At 40.0% G+C, this 19086-nt stretch overlaps 1 protein-coding gene across 9 annotated transcripts in view; it reads right to left on the bottom strand.

The window, feature by feature from the left end:
* Positions 1 to 19086, bottom strand: part of clasp2 (cytoplasmic linker associated protein 2) — a 49637-nt gene that overhangs the window by 10576 nt on the left and 19975 nt on the right. For 2 of the 9 annotated variants that reach the window (XM_029513450.1, XM_029513449.1), the window contains exons 8-25: positions 13423 to 13563; positions 11384 to 11392; positions 11108 to 11181; positions 10873 to 10965; positions 10394 to 10539; positions 10011 to 10146; positions 9801 to 9871; positions 9609 to 9668; positions 9408 to 9485; positions 9076 to 9243; positions 8270 to 8310; positions 7708 to 7860; positions 7082 to 7105; positions 6710 to 6727; positions 5861 to 5962; positions 2846 to 3019; positions 1186 to 1293; positions 126 to 232 (exon numbers count right to left, since the gene is read on the bottom strand). In XM_029513450.1, coding sequence (XP_029369310.1) covers positions 126 to 232; positions 1186 to 1293; positions 2846 to 3019; positions 5861 to 5962; positions 6710 to 6727; positions 7082 to 7105; positions 7708 to 7860; positions 8270 to 8310; positions 9076 to 9243; positions 9408 to 9485; positions 9609 to 9668; positions 9801 to 9871; positions 10011 to 10146; positions 10394 to 10539; positions 10873 to 10965; positions 11108 to 11181; positions 11384 to 11392; positions 13423 to 13563 — 1703 coding nt within the window. Of the gene's footprint in view, positions 1 to 125; positions 233 to 790; positions 854 to 1185; positions 1294 to 2392; positions 2438 to 2845; positions 3020 to 4654; positions 4682 to 5628; positions 5656 to 5860; positions 5963 to 6709; positions 6728 to 7081; positions 7106 to 7707; positions 7861 to 8269; positions 8311 to 9075; positions 9244 to 9407; positions 9486 to 9608; positions 9669 to 9800; positions 9872 to 10010; positions 10147 to 10393; positions 10540 to 10872; positions 10966 to 11107; positions 11182 to 11383; positions 11393 to 13422; positions 13564 to 19086 lie in introns of all 9 variants that reach the window. The other 7 variants (XM_029513442.1, XM_029513444.1, XM_029513443.1 and 4 more) reach the window with 6 other exon arrangements.

Raw genomic sequence — 19086 nt, 5'->3', positions numbered from 1 at the left:
GTTTAGTTAACACACATACACATTCCAGGAGTTTCAAGTCGCACATGCTGACAGCTAACTGGAATGTGAAGAGTTACTGCATGTTTATTATGTCCATATGTTGGGCAGTATATATATTTTCATACCAGGGCATCTGCAAGAGCCTCTTCTACATCTGAGCCTGTGTTGAGGACCCTCATGGCACTGACAGAAGAAGAGAGACGACTGGACTGACTGATACCAAAACCAGATCCTGGAGAAAGGACAGACATGTAGAAAGAAGAAGACACTTGATAAAGATCCTTAAAAAATAAAATGACCCACACTTGATCACTATCCAATTAGCTCACTCCCCTCATCATCATCCACTCTCACATTTACATGACATGCTACATTTCTCATGAGCCAATCCTGTAAGTTGATGTGATGACCTGTTAGGTGACATTGCAGGAGCCATTGGGGGAAGACAGTATGATTGAAATAAAACACCAGAGAACTCATTGGTGGCCCCAGAGAGAACGGGCAGAGAAAAAGAAAAAAAATGGGCACTGGTAGAATGGTTGTCAACTGGCAACTGAACGGGCGGAAGCATGCAATTCCACTGGAAGGTTTGACATCCTGGAGCAGACCGTAAATAAATAAATAAATAAATAAAAACAACGGAGGCTGATGGGCAACAAAAGAAACACGCTGACAAAAATACAGGAGAGGATGCCTGGAACGAAAGGACAAAATGGAAAACGGAGTGAACAGAAAGTTAAGGCGGAGTGGGTGGGTGAAGTACGGAGGAGTAGTTGTACTCAGCCTTCACCTGCAGCCCCAAAAGCATCAGGTGTGTGGAGAGCTCCGGTGGAGCGAGAGTAGCTCCGCGTTGCTGCAACCAAAATTAAAACACACATACAGTTTTTATATTCGCGCTCACACATCCGACAAAAACGCACAACCCTTGGATTATACGGGCAGGGTGTGAAAGTGGAAAGAAACATTGAAAAACATGGAAGTGACCATTTTATCTTTCCAACCAGCCTCAACTTTTTAAATTTCTGAGATCTTAGCAACTCTAATTTAAATCAGAAATTGAATTTAAATTCGAAGTGTGATGGTATTTCCCAGGTTTGAACTCAGCTTTTCTGCTTCTTTCATGTCTTACTCATCCTGATTTTACAATTCATCTCTCCTGGGTATGGGTCCACTACTGCTACTCACCAAGTGGTGTGAAGGAGCGTACGGGGCTGGTGTCCCGGCTGCTCTCCCTGCTGGCCTCTCTGCTGCAGCCCTGACTCATACTGGGCCGAGGAATACGACTGCCCCGAGCTAACACCACCCAGGTTACAACGCCACACCGAAGCATTGGAAGAGGACAAAGGGGAAGAGGGGAAAGAAAGAGTACCATAGGGAAGAAAAGTGGTTTTAAGAACACAAAGGAGAAGGGATATAAGGAAGACCACAAAAAGACAGACATGAAAGACAAACAAAAGGAGTGACAAATGAGGAGAGAGAAGATGATACATATATAAAGACATACATATGATAATGGAGGTCAAAGTGACAGACTGAAGGAAACGAGAGAAAATGAGCACAGCAACTGGCCTTGAGGCAGCTTCTCAACTGATTTTAGACACAAATTTTCCTGATTTCCAAGAAAATCTAAATCGCAATTTAATGGCACGTCCTGCTTACCAATTATGTAACGAAACCACTCATTCACAAAGACGTAATGACTTCACCAATAACAGAGGATTGAAATTGCTGCCAGCTTTCTGTTATTTAATTTGACTCTCCATCCTGAAATTCTTTTTGCCCTAGATGAGATGCACCTGACAGGAGAACAAGACTGCTGGGCTCACACTTGAATGAAACAAAAAGTGGTATTCACAAACTCTTAGGTACACAAAGAAAAGAAAGGGAAATGAACCAAGATTAATGTAACACTTGAGGCGGTGGGCAAGTAGGGATCTGCATTTCTATCCAGTAGCACTGCAATCAACTTCAACTTTCATTGCTCTGTTCATCAGCCAATTAGCGTTAATCAAAGCCTGCGCAAACGCTGCAAAGTCTTGATGAAGCTTTGGTGATCCAGCAACAAGGTTCATTCATCAGCCACTAACAGGTTAGTACGTACAAAGAGGCGGCATGTTCAAAATGCACATACATCTGCTGATCGCAGGAACCCGTCACCACTAGAACACAGCCATTATGTCAGAGACACTATGCAAGGCTGAGGCGGTGAGCTACTGCTTGATAGAACAATTTGAATTGGGATTGTGAAATTTGTTGGAATGGATGGATATGGAGTAGGAAGAATGAGGAATGGAGGATGGAATGATTATTTAAATGATAGAATATGAGGATGAAAGTAGATTGAGGTGGAGAGATGGATGTCAAGGAGGTCTGGTCGAAGTTGGAGCCTTACCTCCTCTACTCGCTCCGTTGTAGATGGAACTAATGCTGGAAGGAGCTAGAGGACAGAAGCAAGCAGAAAGGAAAAGGGAGGACAGGGAGAGGAACCAAGGAGAAATAGGTGGGAAGGGAGTCGGAGGGACAAAGGAGATGAGATCCAAGATCTTATCAACGCTTGAGTGCTGTATGCATGCTTTTAAGGTATAATTGAGTGTCATGGGCAAACATTTAGATAAGTCCCAGGTCAAGCGAGGTTATAAAAACACAGCATCATTTAATTTATTGCTACATCATTTAATGTCATAAAGCGGATGCTGCAAGATACAATTAAGATGAATAAATGTATTAGGTCAGTTGCAATGTATGAGTGAAATCAAATCAAATTCCAGATGAAAAAAAACAAAAAAAAAACAAAAAAAAAACAAACAAACAAAAGCAGGCAAGAAACAATGAATTGTTTACTCACCAACAGACAGGCGGGTAGGAGAAGAGTCTCGGGAGCAGCCCTGGCTACGAGGGATACGACTGCGTCTGTGCCCGTCCCCAGTAGACCCAGCCAGCACCCTGTGGGCCCCCGAGCTCATGGTGCTCAGCGCTGTACTCGTCAGCACACGACCTGGGGAGCCACTCCGACTCCCGGCTTCACAGAATGCAGAGAGGGAGAAGAGGATGAAATACAAACAGAAGGGAAAATGAAAAGTCAGAGCCATAGTCAACCAAGACTTCACAATGTGCTGTGCAGAAAGCCCTCTGATGTGAGAACTTCAGTTGAACAAAACGAGAGATATAGTTTTGTATGCACACAAGTGACCAAGGTAGTTGCAACTGTCCTTCCTTTTGGACCAAGTACTTTTTGTTAAATGTGTTAACACATTTAGAGTAAAAATAGACAGACAGAACAAAATCGACAGAAAGAGGATCCTTGAGAGGAGGAGAATTGAAATCCATAATAAGCATCTAATCCTCAATATGAGGATGTTAAACAGTCTAAAATGAATTTAGATTCAAGGTATTGAACGAAAATTTGTATAAATAAAATACCAGAATAAATATGGTGACATTTAGAAAACATGACTGTACAGACTGCTCTGTAGTAGATCAATAGCGTCAACGTTTTGTAAAAAATGAAAAACATATTAGTACAGCTCTCTCTTCCCCATGACATCCTCCTCTCCAAGTGCAAAGCCCACAGTGTATCTGATGACAGCTGCTCTGCAGTGCTGAGTATTAATTGTGTGAACAGAGGTTTGGGTAACAAACTCACTCAACATAAGCACAGAAAAGATTTACATACTCACTTTCTCTCACCGAATCATTAAGTTCTCTCTCTCTCTCTCTCTCTCTCTCTCTCAACACATGAAGACGGCTATGTACTAGTATACTGACAGAGCTAAATACATTTACCTGAATGACAGAAAAGCTACAGAAACTGACACTTGACCAAGAGCAGAACTATTTTCAGGTTGCTACAAGACTCTTTTATTCCTGAATTTCAACACATGAACATCTTCTGGGTAAATGAGGACACTAAGGAAAGGCATGATTGTTCATTCTTTAGTTACACTTTGGTTCTTTGTTTACTGAAACAAGGACTAAACTACAACAATATTAGTGTAATTTCACTGGATACACAAGACGTGGACAGACCTTTTAAACTATTCTATTTGTTATCAAAGCACCTTCCTTACAGCTTTCAGTTTGTTGATGTCAGCATTTTGCCGGAGTTAGCTAATGCTGGTCTTACTATTAATTATACCCACTTTATTTCTATATTGTTTTATCATTGATTTTTTACATCTTACAGTGATTTTATGGTCATTCTTTCTCTGATCTTATTTCTTCATGCTTTCCCAGAATATTTTAATATTAATTAATTAATATTAAATAATTAATATTAATATATTAAATAATTTCTAATATTTATAATATTTTTTATTTTACAAATTTTAGTTACCTTTCATGCTATAAAAATGCAAAATTAATGTAAAATTAATATTTAATATCACTAGTAACCTTAACCCTAGTTCACTCTGGAAAAAATATACAACTACATACAGGTATGCATAAGAGTGCAGAAAAATCCCCAAACTTTACAAAGCAGTGTGTTTAGCATGATCATAGAACAGCCATGCTAACAGTCTGTGCCTACAAGTCCCAGCATGCCTCGGCCAGTGTGGGAAAAACTGAAGTGATCTTTCTAGGAGCTTGTGAAGGAAAGGGGAAAGGCAGTAAAGATAAAGAAAGTGGGTAAAAAGAAATAGCGTTATAATCTTACCACCAACAGGGGTAGCAGACTGAGATCCTGAGCCATTAAGCCCATTGGTTGGTAGGAAGGGGAAAGCAGTGGTGAGGGGGAAGGAACAGCAGATTAAACCAGATGAAATATGGGGAGTTAGCGCAAAAAATAAAAAGCGATGGGAGTTAGAACACAGAGTACAATGGGAGAGCGCCCTGGTGTTCCACACCAAGAATGAAGGCAAAGCTGAAGCACTTGATTAAATAAATCCATTTATTAAGGAGAAAACAAGTACTGAAGATGTATTGCTGAAACAAAGAGACACTGAACCAGCTGCAGATGATGACCTGGGAGAAGCAGTGCATGTTAAGGCAGCTGGCATATAGCTATGAGATGAAGCCTGTTCATGATGAGAAAAAATAAAATTAAATATGCTTAAAAATCTCCACACACACACACACACACACACACACACACACACACACACACACACACACACACACTTCTCACCCTCTATGCAGCTGCAATGTAATCTCTTTCTGGTTATCTGTGATTCTGCAAATTGGGCTTAAGAGGCCTTGATCAGTCAGCTTGCATTTGGCATTTTTCCACTGGCCAGATCTGACTGGTACAGCGATCTGAAGTATAAATACTTACTGCTTACTTAGTGCAAGCACCAAGTCTTGTTGGAAAGCAGGTACATTCACACCTGAGTTTTTTTTTTGCTGATGGTGTAGCTAGCTCAGTGGCTGTGTTAAAACTTCTTTCAGTTAATGAGCGATTTAAAATAATTGGAATGACAGCCAGAGCCAGGCTAGAGCAGCAGAAATAAACTATCCACCACACCATCTTCAGTGATGAGACAGCATGCAGAGGAAAACACACATATTGACACACGCTCAATGCTCTTTACACAAAACACCTCGATGAGAGCAATAGCGGGTGGGCCACAATTCCCACTGTGGTACACAGAAAGACACATACACACTGACTCCGACACACAAAAAGAATACCTGGTGTGCAATCGGATTCGTCGGAACCTGAAGGCACAAAAACATTTACATGGGGCTTATCGTTACCGTGAAGGCAACATGTGCAGAAACTCCAAATCATGAGCCTGAGAAACTACAGACACACACACTCCGTGGAATCTCACACACACACACACACACGCGCGTGTGATGTTTGTCTCTTTGTTGGTTTAAAGTCACACTGTGTGAACAGGTGCTGCTTGGATGTACTTACGCTGCGACTGAGAGACCATTTTAGTGCGGCTACGTCCTCGTGAGTCCACCTGACTGGACATGCTGCTGGCAGTGGAAAGGGGCTGCTTGGTACGAACACGGCCTGCATGTATGTGGAGAGAAAACAGTAAAAAACAAACATTTCATAGACTAAGAACTTTATAGCGCAATCTCTCACAGATTTTTTGCAGCCCAGAAGCTAATTAGCTACTAAAGATTATGGAAAGCAACTAATGCTGAAAGTTCAAAACACACACACAGATAAATACACCATGGATGCTTAAGTGGATTAGAAACCAGTTTTAGTGATGGCATACTTAAATGCTAAAATTATTTATAAACCAAACAGTTATCCATCTTTCAGCATTTGATGAAAACTGTAACTATTTGCAGCATTTGGCAGTAAATGAGCAGGTGAAATATCATTCCAAAAGCAATAAATACTTTGGATTAAAATTCAGATTGGTTTGATCAATTTGATCAACAATCTAAAAACTTTACTGGACTGACAAATTACTTTTCAATATTGTAATCTTTTTTTTTGTTGTTCCCAGGAGCAGTAACCTCTACTTGAACTTGCACTTGCAACCCACTCAATGAAAACAATTCACCCAAGTCTGTGAAATGCATCACCTGATGCACTAACCACCATTAAGTCATTCCTATATTCAAATACAGGGTCACAAAGACAGCAACGAATGCAATCAATGAGGTCATGCAAATGCACAATTAAGCCTGGATCTGTGATTGAAAATAAAAAGATTGACAAGCTTAGGATGTAAATTAAAGGGTTCCTACAGGAACATCTCTAAAAAGTGAGGACAAACACATCCACTAACTACAATCTTACCATTATCTGACCTGGTTCCTACAGACAAAGGAGGAGCATGGTGTAAGTATTACAGTTAAATTAATATACATCAGTCACTAAATATCGACATAATTATTTGAATGATGCAGTTTAATGTAGGTGTGGACTAAAAATAAGATTAAAAGCATAAGATGGTTTTAAAGTTTGAATAAATTGATTATGATGTGATGCGTTAGATGGTGATGCAAGTGGGATTTGAGTGAGAGGCTTACAGCAGGGGGCACTGTGGCCACACAGTGCAATAAAAGGAGATGACATGGACTGGGATAAAGTGAGGAAAGTGTAAAGAAAAGACGAGGGAAAAAAAAAAAACACTACTGTTGCTGGTAAAGCAGAATGAGATGATCTTACCATCCGTTTTATCAGAGGCATCATCTTTAGCAGCAAAGAGACAACGAGAGATAGACGGTGGAAGAAGGAGAGAGGATAGAAGTGAAGGGAGAAAAAAGGGATTCACAGAAATGATTCAAGAATAAAGAAATAAATGGAGAAGGGTACCCAAGAAAGGTGAAATGAAAGTTTAATGTAAGTAACAAGGAAAAATAATAATGGACAGGGAAGGAGAAGACACACAGGAGAAGAAAGGAGGACAGAGTGTATTAGTAACATTCCATCTGTTTAACAGAGATGCATATGTAGGGCTCAACATCCAAACACAAAGAGACAAAGCAACACCCAGTGTTCATCCAATAGAACATGCACACAAAGAAAATTCATTCCAAAACATATACAGGGTACATTAACAGGCAACGCGCAGGCAGCAGGAAAAGAGAGTACAGGAGAGTGGAGAGTGGAGAGAGGCCAGTCCAGTCAGGTGTGTGAAAGCCAGGCTTTACCACACTGTTCCATGGAAAGATGTGCTGAGCTTTGCTTCTATTTGGCACTGAAATGATTCCCCTGACACCCTGCTGATTACATGCTGACCCATGTCTGCGCTGTCTGGTTAGTCATCTAACTTGACTGACAGGGGCCCTTACCAAGTGAGGAATAGGAGCCAGGGGCCAGTCGGCCTGCTCCAACGACCTGTCCAACGTGCCGATGCTTAGCGACTGCTGCTGCGTTAACATCCACATCGCTACGGGAACGCTGCAGGGAGGCCGACGACAACCCACCCTTTGAACCCGCAGGGACTGATAGGACAGGAGGAGGAGGTATGTGTTGGAGAAGGGATGGGAATTGATGAAGGGATATATATGACACAAAAACATGCAGGCACCACACAAAACATACACAATATCGATACCAAAACAGAAATTCACAAAAAGCCATTTAGAGACACATATATACATATGTGCACACGTTGTAACATAAAAACAAAACCGGGTGTGGCTGTACGGGACTGGACACGACAAGAAGTGAATGAACGTGATGGTGAATTTACAGATGGACTGAGTTTTACTGGAGATACTGTATGTGTGTTTGTGTCACACTGTACACCCGTTTTCACAGGAGGTAGGTGAGCATGGGATTATGTTTGCATATGTATCTGCTGCATTGTGTGTGTGTGTGTAAGAGAGAAGGTGTTAATGCTTGACTCACCACGCCCTGGAGCTGCTGACCATTTAGAAGTCAGAGGCCGACTGAAAGAGGAGAAGGAACAGCAAGTCAACACGCAACAAAACCACACACACAGATGCACATATTATATTACAGTACAGGCTGATAATATATATGTATACACACACACGTATATATATATAATTTTACTGGCACAATGTTTAGGAAATTAATGAATGAGCATTTGAATATATGGAATGAATTGTGAATATATTGAATGAGACTCAGAGTGATATCCTTCTGAATTCCCTGGTTTTACAAAATGGCTTCATGCAATGACGATCATGATCAATCGGAGCATCTCTAAAACCATTACGTTGTAAGCCATTTCGTGAAAGGAAATACAAGACTATATGTAAAATAAAATAAATAAATGTAATGTTAAATCTTATACCCAAGGAGAAATAGCCTACTTGATAAAGAGGAGAGATAAAGGGGAGAGAAAAAAAAAAGTAACCAAAAAAAAAAAAAAAAAAAAAAACCTACAAAAACGTAGGACAGCATTGGATGTACATCCAATGTGTATGTAAAAATAATAATAATATTAGTGCAGGCATGTTTCTCAGAAAATTAGCCTGATATGCAGGAACTGCCTGGCCTGAGAGGTTATTCAGTCTGCCTCGATTGAACAAAGAATGAATCGGTAAAACAGTATAGGTTAATGTTAGTATTTTGGCGACTAAGATCACAAGCCCCCCAGCCAAAAAATAAACATTTTAAATATAGCCTTAAAGGAAGCCTAGATACGTAAAGCAAATTATGGAGGAATGGTACTGAGTTCTGATTACTTTAGGCTCTCCTGAGAGGAAGATGAGGAGCGATCACTCTGAGGAAGTGAGGCCACACTGCCAGAGCTCTTCAGGCAGGACTGAAGGGTCCTCTGGTATGATGACTCTAAAGAGTTGTAGAGAGCGTCAGCTTCTGCTGGAAAGTGGTTCCTCAACCCCCAATAGGCCCTGAAAGAGTCAGAAGAGAAGACAACAGAGGGAGGATTAAAAAGATGCTGACAAAGGAATGATTTACAAATAGAGATCAATCAAGGGATTTAGAAAGGAAAAATTGTTTTGTATTACTTTTTCACACAATGGAATTTTAAGAAATCCATGTATGTAAATCTTACTTGCGAGCCTCCACTCTTGCTTCTGAGTCGGCATCTCGAATTCCCTTCTTAATGCTCTCAACCAGAACTGCTGTGTGTCTGCAAAATGCATAGAAAGTTGTTTTAGTATGAATAAAAAACTAATGTGAATCCTACACCATAGTCTTTGCATTCAGTAGAAAACAACGCTTTTCTCTGAACCATGTTGAAATCTATCCTCACCTCTCCAAAGAGTGTGTTTGCCACTCCTGTAGCAGAAGGTCCAAGAAATCGTAACATCGCCTGAAATGACGCATTATTGTACATCACTACAAACACCATAACCAAACAACTTGATCATAAACAAGGTAATTATGACTTGCTGGTCATATGTTAGTAGCTAGCCAGCTTGTCATCGCAGTGCCCTAACCTCACCTTCTGACAGCCACAGACTTGGACGTGCAGTTACTGGTTATCAGAGGGATGAGCCTTGGGACGTGTGTGTGCTGCAGAGAAGTCAAAGCAGAGGGAAAGATTCTGTAGTAAATAATCTAGATAATAATCACATGCCAGTGCCAACACTCATACTGACCATTAAACAGTAGAATAAACCATTGAATTAATTTGTGGATTTGTAAAACTCACCCGTATGATTATGCGGATAGCCGACACACCAGAGGTGGCCATAACTTTGGCACAGTTGGGGATAAGGTTAAACAGGACAGGAACAATGGCTTCTGCTCCATGGTCAAATTTATTCCCCAAAACTAACGAGAGGTGTCTACAGAGACAAATGCACACCAGATATACATTACAAATAGTGAAGGCAACCAAAACTACTGACCATCAAGAGAAATGGTTGTTTCTTGTGCTGAAGTAAATTTCTGCTTCAAAGAGGAAGAAACATTTGGAAACACATCCAGTAATATCCAAAAATATTCATGACCACCTGAAAATACATAAGATATGTTCCTTCATATAAATCTGGTTATCTTCCAGTAATGACAGGATCCTTATTCAACACTTACGCTACAGTAATGCAGGCCTCTCGGACCACTTGTGAGCGCAGGTCTTTAGCTGACAGTTTGAAAGCTCCGTCCAAAAGCCGTAGATGCTGATAAAAACAGTCGTAGTTGGCTGCACCTGCCACCAGCAGAGAGCGGATCTTTTTCAGCTGTAAAAAAATAGAGATAATAGAGATAGAGACAATAAAGATAGGAGACACCATTAATGATGAAAGAGAAAACAGTATTACTGCAGTGTAAAATTGTTGTAATTGAACTATCGCGCTTTTGTGTTTTTCTTGTTTTTCTTTTGTTTTTCTTGTTTTTCTTGTTTTTCTTGTTTTTCTTGTTTTTCTTGTTTTTCTTTCTCGCTGCCATGTGGAGCTGCTAAGCATATTTTCACAGTTAATGTTGGTGACAATGTGAACAGTGACAATAAAAGGATTCTATTCTATTCTATTCTATTCTATTCTAGAGAAACTCTTAAAGGCAGGTCTACTTACAGCAGTGGCCCTCTGGTCCCAGTCGTGTTTGTCATCGGAGCAAATCTCACGGATCCTATTGAGGTTGTCCTCAAGGTCTCTTGTCGAGTAAATCTACATGGAGAAAAGAGAGATGAGAAAATATGTGTAAGATGGAAAAAGTCACAGGTAGTCTGGCCAAGACAGACTGTATAGTTTTGTCATAAAAAGGATTGAATGTGTGCAGTCTCCATTTGTGCTCCTGCGAATAGTGTACCTGGACAGTAGGAACATCTGTGAAGGCTTTAATGAAATCATCTTCATCAACTGCCCCAGCACTTTCCTTAGATACTTGGGAGAGAGAAGGGAAAAAAAAAAAAGTAAATTAACACGCATGTATAAAGGATAAAGGATCTAACGTATACAAACACTTCTAACTACAAATACACAAACAAAAGACCGTGGGAGCAGCCTGTGTTTCTAATAGACTTTCAGGCAGTAATGGACATGCCAATCATATCTCTCTGGGGACCGGAAGCTCAGTGAGCAACACCCCCTCCAACTCATCAGGAGAAGCAGAGAGGAGGGAAAGACCAGACAAAGAAAGCACAAACAGCAGGAACAGAGCATCTGACTTGATTCGAGGATGACAAATAGTAAAAAAACATTGGGAATAAATGTTCACATGGAAGGGAAAGACTGAAGGGTAGTTGAAACTGATGGTTGGAGAGAAAGGGAGTGAAAGGGAGTGAAGTGAGAGAAAGGGAGTGCAAGAAATAAGCCTAATGTTAAAACTTCATGAGCTATGAAATACCAATTCAGCCATCTTGTCACTTGTAGGCTCAGTACTCTGACTCTTGGAGCATAGCATGGCTACCCAGTCTCTTTAATAATAGGAATTTAACTTAAAGGGAATGATTTTTTTTATTCATTCATTTAACTTAAAAGAATATATTTTATTTCAATTTGTAAAGCTTGTTACAAGCAGAAATAACAAATGTCAACAAAAATTGTACTGCTCTGAATGAAAATCCTTTTGGCCATTGAGAGAAATCATGCTCTGGCACTTGATGTCCCTCCTTCAATTTTTCCAATAACTGAATATAGCTGTTGTGTTGTCCAATCGTGTGGATGGGCTGTCATCAAAATGCAAATTCAGACAACAATTCTGATATATTGTAGAAAAGCCAAACAATGTAAGGAAGCACTAAATCATTATGCTTACAGCTGATACAGAAGTGCTTAAAATGACTAATGTGTCGCAAAGGACTTTTTTTCCCCATCACATTAACCATATCAAGCTCAGGGTTTTAGAGCTGGCGTTCTGTGTGAAGACTATCTGGCATGCCCTTCGGTTGCTGACAGCCCTTCCATGATCAATAAGGCTGTAATGACCCAAGTGACAAAAGATCAGAGTCTTATGTTTCCAACCAAGAGAGCAATATAACAGGACTCACAGAGATTGCAGGCTACAACTGAGTGTATGTACACATATGTATGTGACATTGCTGACTCAGATACATAGCAGGTAGCAGGGATTGAGTACATGGTGGTGGGAACACAGGGGGGGGGGGGTGAGGTGGATTATAAGATTATGAAAGAGTATAAAATTTCAGAGGGCAAAGAAAGAGAGTGCATAATATCTTCTAACAGTTCCCACAGCCTTTGCCACAATACTGATCACCACAGTATACAGTAGGCTGTATGCACATTCTGGGAAAATGTGGCAATGCTGACTTGTTCATGATGACATTACATGGTTAGGAGGGGAGCTTTAGTTTATCTTAAGAGTTAAATAATTTTGATTCACATGCATTTAGGTGAAAAAGAAAGACCTCCAAAATTGAAGTAAAATGAGATGTCAGGCAAGTCCATCTGCACTGTCCTAAAAATTCAGCTTTTACATTATAAGTGCTTCTTTTATTTCAAAACTTGGGAGCTGGTGTACAAAGCCACAGTTAAATAGATACAAAATATATTGGTACACGCTCATATCTGGGTCAAATGACGATGACTTTCTTGGCTGTATTGATAAAACTATCAGATACAAAATTCATATTTCATGAAGCCAGTGGAGGGCAAAAATCTTATTATGATGATGATTATCATAGCGACGAGGAACAAAATAATTTATGAAATTTCAACAATACCCAAGCAATCAGTCCCCTTTGTAATTTTACTGATGTAAAAGTAGACTGGATGTTTGTTATTCATCATTCAACTTCCTGTCTACTGCAATCAAACTTTTCTCTACAGGTATTTAGAAAGGGATATTACTGAATTCTTAACGATTCTTTTAGTTGTATTTTCTTGGCCATTTTCAGTCAGGGAGACTTTTAAGGGCTTGAAATCCAAACTCATGTTTGAAATACTGACACTCAGGACCAATAAATACAGTAATTAACTGTAGACCAAGAAAATGCTTACAATGATTTACAGCCAAAAGAAAGTTTTTGTAATTGCCACCAACTTATGAGTCTTGAATTGATTATTTAAAACCTGCTTTGTGAGAACAGCAATGCGATTTTCACAAACTTAGATGGACTACTGTATGTCTGCATTCCATATGCATGTGTAGATGTTCATTAGTACCTAGCTTGCTACCGGTAGCGCTAGGTCTGCGAGTAGCAGAGGACTCTGCAGGCTTCTTGGGAACCTTTGGGACTCTGAAAGTAGCCTGGGCTGAGGAAGAACGATTTCCATCCACACTGTCGTCATCTTCAAAACTGCGATCTGAAGGGAGAGGAGAGATAGTACAGAGTTAAAATTGACATGAAACATTCACTAAGTTGGAGTAAAGTTCAGACTATACAGAACAATTACCAACAATATTAAATACAATTGTAGATTATCATCTTAAAAACTAGACACAGAATGGTCTTGATATAGTGAATTCATTTCATTTGTTCATGTGAGCATTCATTCAAAATGTAAACTTAAAATGCACTAATTATCTAAAACTTCTTGTGGTTCTGAAATATTTGAAAGCACCATGAATTCAGGTTGCCCCTTTTGTACTGAGCTAAAGAAGCTTCAGGTAATTAAATAAACAGTTGGAAAAAAGTGAAGACAAGATGTAAAAGATGGAGGAGGCTGTAGTCTACAGAGAACTTGGTCGGGAATCATTAAATCAATGCTGATTACTAATACACAACGAAAAAGAAGAAAAAGTAAACCCACAAGCATAGATGACCACAGCTAACAATGAAAATGTCCACTCATTCAAACATTGACTGTCTCTAGATCCTGAATCCTCAATCTGCAAGCCAGCAGAAATAAATATAACTAGCTAGCACTGAAACTTCAGAGATGTCTGCACCAAAAGGTGCAACATTTTGAATGTGTACCTCACAGCAAAACACAATATGTGGAGGACACACGCAGATAGTGGTCGATTGGAGAAATGAAACTGTTGGCATAGGAATGCATTAGCACTCTGGTTGCGCTGAAAACCAGCCATGGAAAAATGCGCCAAAGCCACCACCCTACACCTCGACTCATACATCAACTTACCTTCGCACACAGTACACATGCAAAATCAGTGACATGCGTGTGTGCGCGTACATATAAATCCTATGTTCATATGGATCGCAGAATCTACAGTGTCAAGCTCAGTATATGCTAAGTGGACAGATAAAGAATCAGACATATGCTGTCTTTTGTGAAACATACACACAGAAGCATCAACACACACCCAGGTCCATCCCTGCACTCACAGTCACAGATCCGCTGGCAGATAAGACGCCTCATGCTTCTGGGAGGGCGTGGTGTTAGGGTCCCCCCTCTTCTCCAAGCCGTACCCCACAACACATAAACACAGCTTATGCACACTTCATAGTGGTGCTAAAGCTGCACACGCGCGCATGCACACACACACCACATTGCTGTCTGAAAACCCCTCAACACATACAAGTGCCGGCATTTTCTTTTCACTCGTCTCTACCTATTTTCTATCGCTACTCTCTCCCAGCATCTCTCCACCTCCCCTCAGCAGCCTCACAGCCAATCAGCTGTGAGGTGACATCATAGTGTTGCAGCCAGTGCGGAGGCAGGACTATGAATGTGTGTGTGTGTGTGTGTGTGTCTGTTTGTGTGTGTGTGTGTGCGTGTGTGCGTGACCGGAGAAAAAGGCAGAGGAACACACAAGACACCCCAGGAATATTAACAGGGCTGCTTGGTGTCCCTGCCAGACCAGCTAACCTAAACTCATTACCATTGACAACACAACTCTCCAGCCTCTGACACTCTCCCATTCTTTATCAACAACCTTTATCAACACTTTTTTATGCTGCTACATTTAATGTAAAATAGAAAATAATGTATTTTTTTATTTCTTCAGTCTCTCTTCCTATACACAAAAAACAAAGGATGAAGGAGAAATTATCTAAAAGGGGGTTGATAATTGGGAGGGTGAAAGGGGAAAGACCCCACCCCTCCATCTGAGACAATGACCCTCCCACTCTCTGTCTCACACTCTCTCTCTCTCTCTCTCACCCCCATACAACATATACCCATTCAGCATGGCCACAGGATTAGGACAGCTTTTGTTCTTGGTTTGTTTTGACTCTTAGGGCCAGGACAATGGATATGATATGAAACTGTGATCTTAAATCCCAATTTACAGTTTTAATTTGAAGATGTTCAAAGAGATCATCCATATAAGATGAGCAAAGTGGAAACTGGAGTCCTGTTTGAAGGAACCAAAAGGTCTTCAAATTTTACAATGTTGATAAACCTAAAGTAAGTTGCCATGTTTAAAGTCAGGCTAAGATTCTTTACAATAACTAATTGACATAACCAAAAAGCTTCAGATGGCGCTTGGCATCTAGTCTGGACAAAACTGTGTCATCCTCATTTCTGGCTTGTTTTGTGGATATTTGCATTTAGTTTTGCCCACAACAAGAAGTTGCATTCCATGTGGATGTTAAACATCTCTTACAGCAAAATAATTGTTGATTAATTTCAAATCCAATTTGTTGGAATATAGAGCAAGAATGGCATTAATAAATATTGCGTGATTTTTCCTGATTTTATACATACACATACATACTTTTGTATGTAAGGAAAATGCCTGGATCCTTGTATGGTAAGTGCTATTTTAATGACAAAACTGGGGAGAAAGTAAATTTTAAACTTAAGCATTTAGGATCAAAGTTTAAGGGGTGAGAAGACAACAACATCCTCTTTTCTGTAGCAAAAAAAAAAAAAGATACAAGTGTGCTATGTAACATTACAGTACAAAGACATAAAATTTAAAATATAATGATACCAGTTTGGTGAATTTAAGAATTTAATTGCTTTCTATCTAAACTCACAGGTCCATTATCAATAATATGCATCAGGACTTGCAGCGTTATTTAGCATCGATGTTAGCATGATTAGCATCTCCTGCTTTTGTCTAGTCAGACCCCAGGGGAGTAAATGTCTCAGGGTGGAGGACACCATAGAGAAAGAGAGAGGAGGAGAGACGAGTAGTTAGGGGCGGGGGGTAGAATCACAGACTGCACACATGCTGTTGCCATGGTGACTTGTGCAGACCATCTTCTCAAATGAATCAGGCAGCAAACAGAAAAATATATCAGTAAGTCCACCTACAGCATGCTCCAGTTTCGTTTGATCAACAGTTGGATTTCCTGTGCATTCACTGACTTCATGTCCATCAATTAAATTAGGACACATTCCGGTCTGATGGGGAGGCGGGGACCTCCTGGTAACATAATTGCCACCATGGAGACACATCACCCAAAAAAAAAAAAAATAAAAAATGGCACAACATGCAAACACCAAGCCCATACGCACGAACACAACACATAAACAGAGAGACATCAGCTCTATCAAGTACAGGGCTGCGTTGCCATGGAAACAGGCCCATTCCAGATTCCTTCCCCTCTCTCATTTTCAGGAGAAGAGTCAAAAAAGGGATGAAGAAAGGAAAGAGAAGGGCTGGCTTCAATATATAGATCTTACAGCTAATTAAGGTTACATTAAAACACTTCTGCCAAGCCTGCAATAATGTCAAAGGGAGTCAACCCCAAGCCCATCAATCTAGAGTTTCTCTATCAGCCACACCTGACTAAAATAAATAAATAAATAAACAATCCACTCACACAAAAATCATGTTCAAATGTAAAAGTAGGAAGACACATAGGAAGTGATTAAGATGCAGACATACTTCCCTGCTCGTTTTGTGATTTGTAAGCTAGTAACAGGGTTTTAAAATGTATTCTATGACTGACTGTGCCAGTGTAAAGATTTTAAAAATGGTGTAATTTGCGCTGATCTCCTTGTTCTGGATAAAACTTTAGCAGCAGTGTCTTGGGTGAGCTGCAGCTGTTCCTTTGGGGGAGTCCTCGTTCAGACTCTACTGCCAATCGTAGCAAGATAATTCGGCCTTCTAAATAAGAGCTGAACCAATTAAAAAGAACTCCAAGTCCAACCTGTGCAGCAGGATTCTGTGATCTACAGTGTCAAATGCAGCACTAAGATCTAGTAAACCAGGACTGATACATGACCAGAATAAGTATTCTGATCACACATAAAAATGCCTGACACCAGCTTTGAATTTTTCTCTTAAAAAGTTGGCAAATTCATTGCATTTCTCAGTGGAGAGGTTTATCAACCGTAGCAGAGTGCGAGAATAGTTGACGTAACCACAAAAGCGGAAATTTCAATACCCTTAGCAGTAACCAGGTCTGGACTGTGGCCTTGAATGTGTGTAGGCTCTTGAACATGTTGGACCAGGCCATACGTATGTAATACAGAAGAAAGTTGTTTGGCCTTACCATCAATCTTATTATCTATGTGAATGTTAAAGTCCCCAGCTAAGATAAAGTAGTTAAAATCAGTGGAAATAACTGAGATTAAATCAACAAACGAATCAATAAAATGTAAACAGTATCTTGGAGGTCTGTAAATTATTACAAATAGAATTTTTGGAGCACCTTTTATAATAAAACAGATTCAAAAGAACTAAAATCACCACTGAAACCTCTTTACAGTGGGCTGTATCTTCAAATAAAGTCACTTCTCCTCCTGCTCTGCTGCCATTTCTACACTTGTTCATAAAACTAAAGTTGGAGGCGTCGCTTCATTAACAACAGTCGGTAAGCCCTCAGACAGACTCGCATACACACTAGCATAGTCTTCCGTTTTGACCACATGGTGGCAGCACCGGATGTTCTCGCCAAATGACAGGCATTTAGGGGCAACACAACCAGCTGTTTTAGATGAATAATAGAAAGTCAAATGATGAGGTATTGTGAACACATAGTACTTCAGTCTACAGACCACACATTGGTTCGAAGAGTAAAAAAGGTCTAACAAAACAAACACAGAAATTGTACATTCTGTATATCAATAACAGTGAAAAGTTAATGTTTCTGTTACAAAGCAACAAACCAAAGCTTGATCAGGAATTAGCCTAACTACAAAAAGAGCTTATTATAGTGCTGATCTTCTATAAAGAGTAAGGGAAGCGATAATGTCACATATTCTCACTCAGGACCATGCCACAGTGTGTAGTCTCTTCCAGAAGATGAAACACAATCAGACGTAGCACAAGGATTCAGAGAGATGGAAAGGAAAAGCGGGAAGCACAGCAGCAGCAGTAGGGATGAAGACAATGGTGTTAAAAACATCACAGCTGTCCAAGCGACAAAACCACCAAGTAGAACTATGTGTGTCAGACTGTAAACCCATAGCTATTCCTGCAGAAACCAGATTATAGGGACTGTGAAGTTAACGTCATACCATGTTGGGTTAGGGTTACATGGCTTACGTGCCATGTTGTTAGGTTCCCGATACCTTCATGCATCCAAACCTTAAGGACACTTTTATTTACAGACTTTACTAACCTGTAAAATCACCTTTCCATCCATTCTTCAGCCATATAACTACACACTAAACACTAAACAAAATGTCCAACTACAAGATTCAATATCATGAAAAACTTTTTTTTTCCCCTAATAATATGACTTATCAAACTCAATAAGATGTGTTTGATTTAATACTCGGTCCTAAACCTTTGTGACTTTAATAAATCCAGGTGTGCTGGTGGAGGAAGAGCCTTAGGGTAATCCGATTTGGGTTGTATTGATCAATGTTGTTTACCTTTAGTATGTGTAAATACACACTAAAATCATTGTGATTCACTGTTCATGGTAGGGTGCCCATTGTCTCTTCCCCATTCTATCTTTTTAGCAATTTTATTACTAACATAAAAAATACATTGCTTGTAAAAAGAATTTTGCTTGAGCT

This window comes from Echeneis naucrates, chromosome 11, assembly GCF_900963305.1.
Source record: "Echeneis naucrates chromosome 11, fEcheNa1.1, whole genome shotgun sequence".
Lineage (NCBI taxonomy): Eukaryota > Metazoa > Chordata > Actinopteri > Carangiformes > Echeneidae > Echeneis > Echeneis naucrates.
The sequence above is the reverse complement of the archived record's forward strand: the minus strand, read 5'-3'. Positions and strand labels throughout refer to the sequence as shown.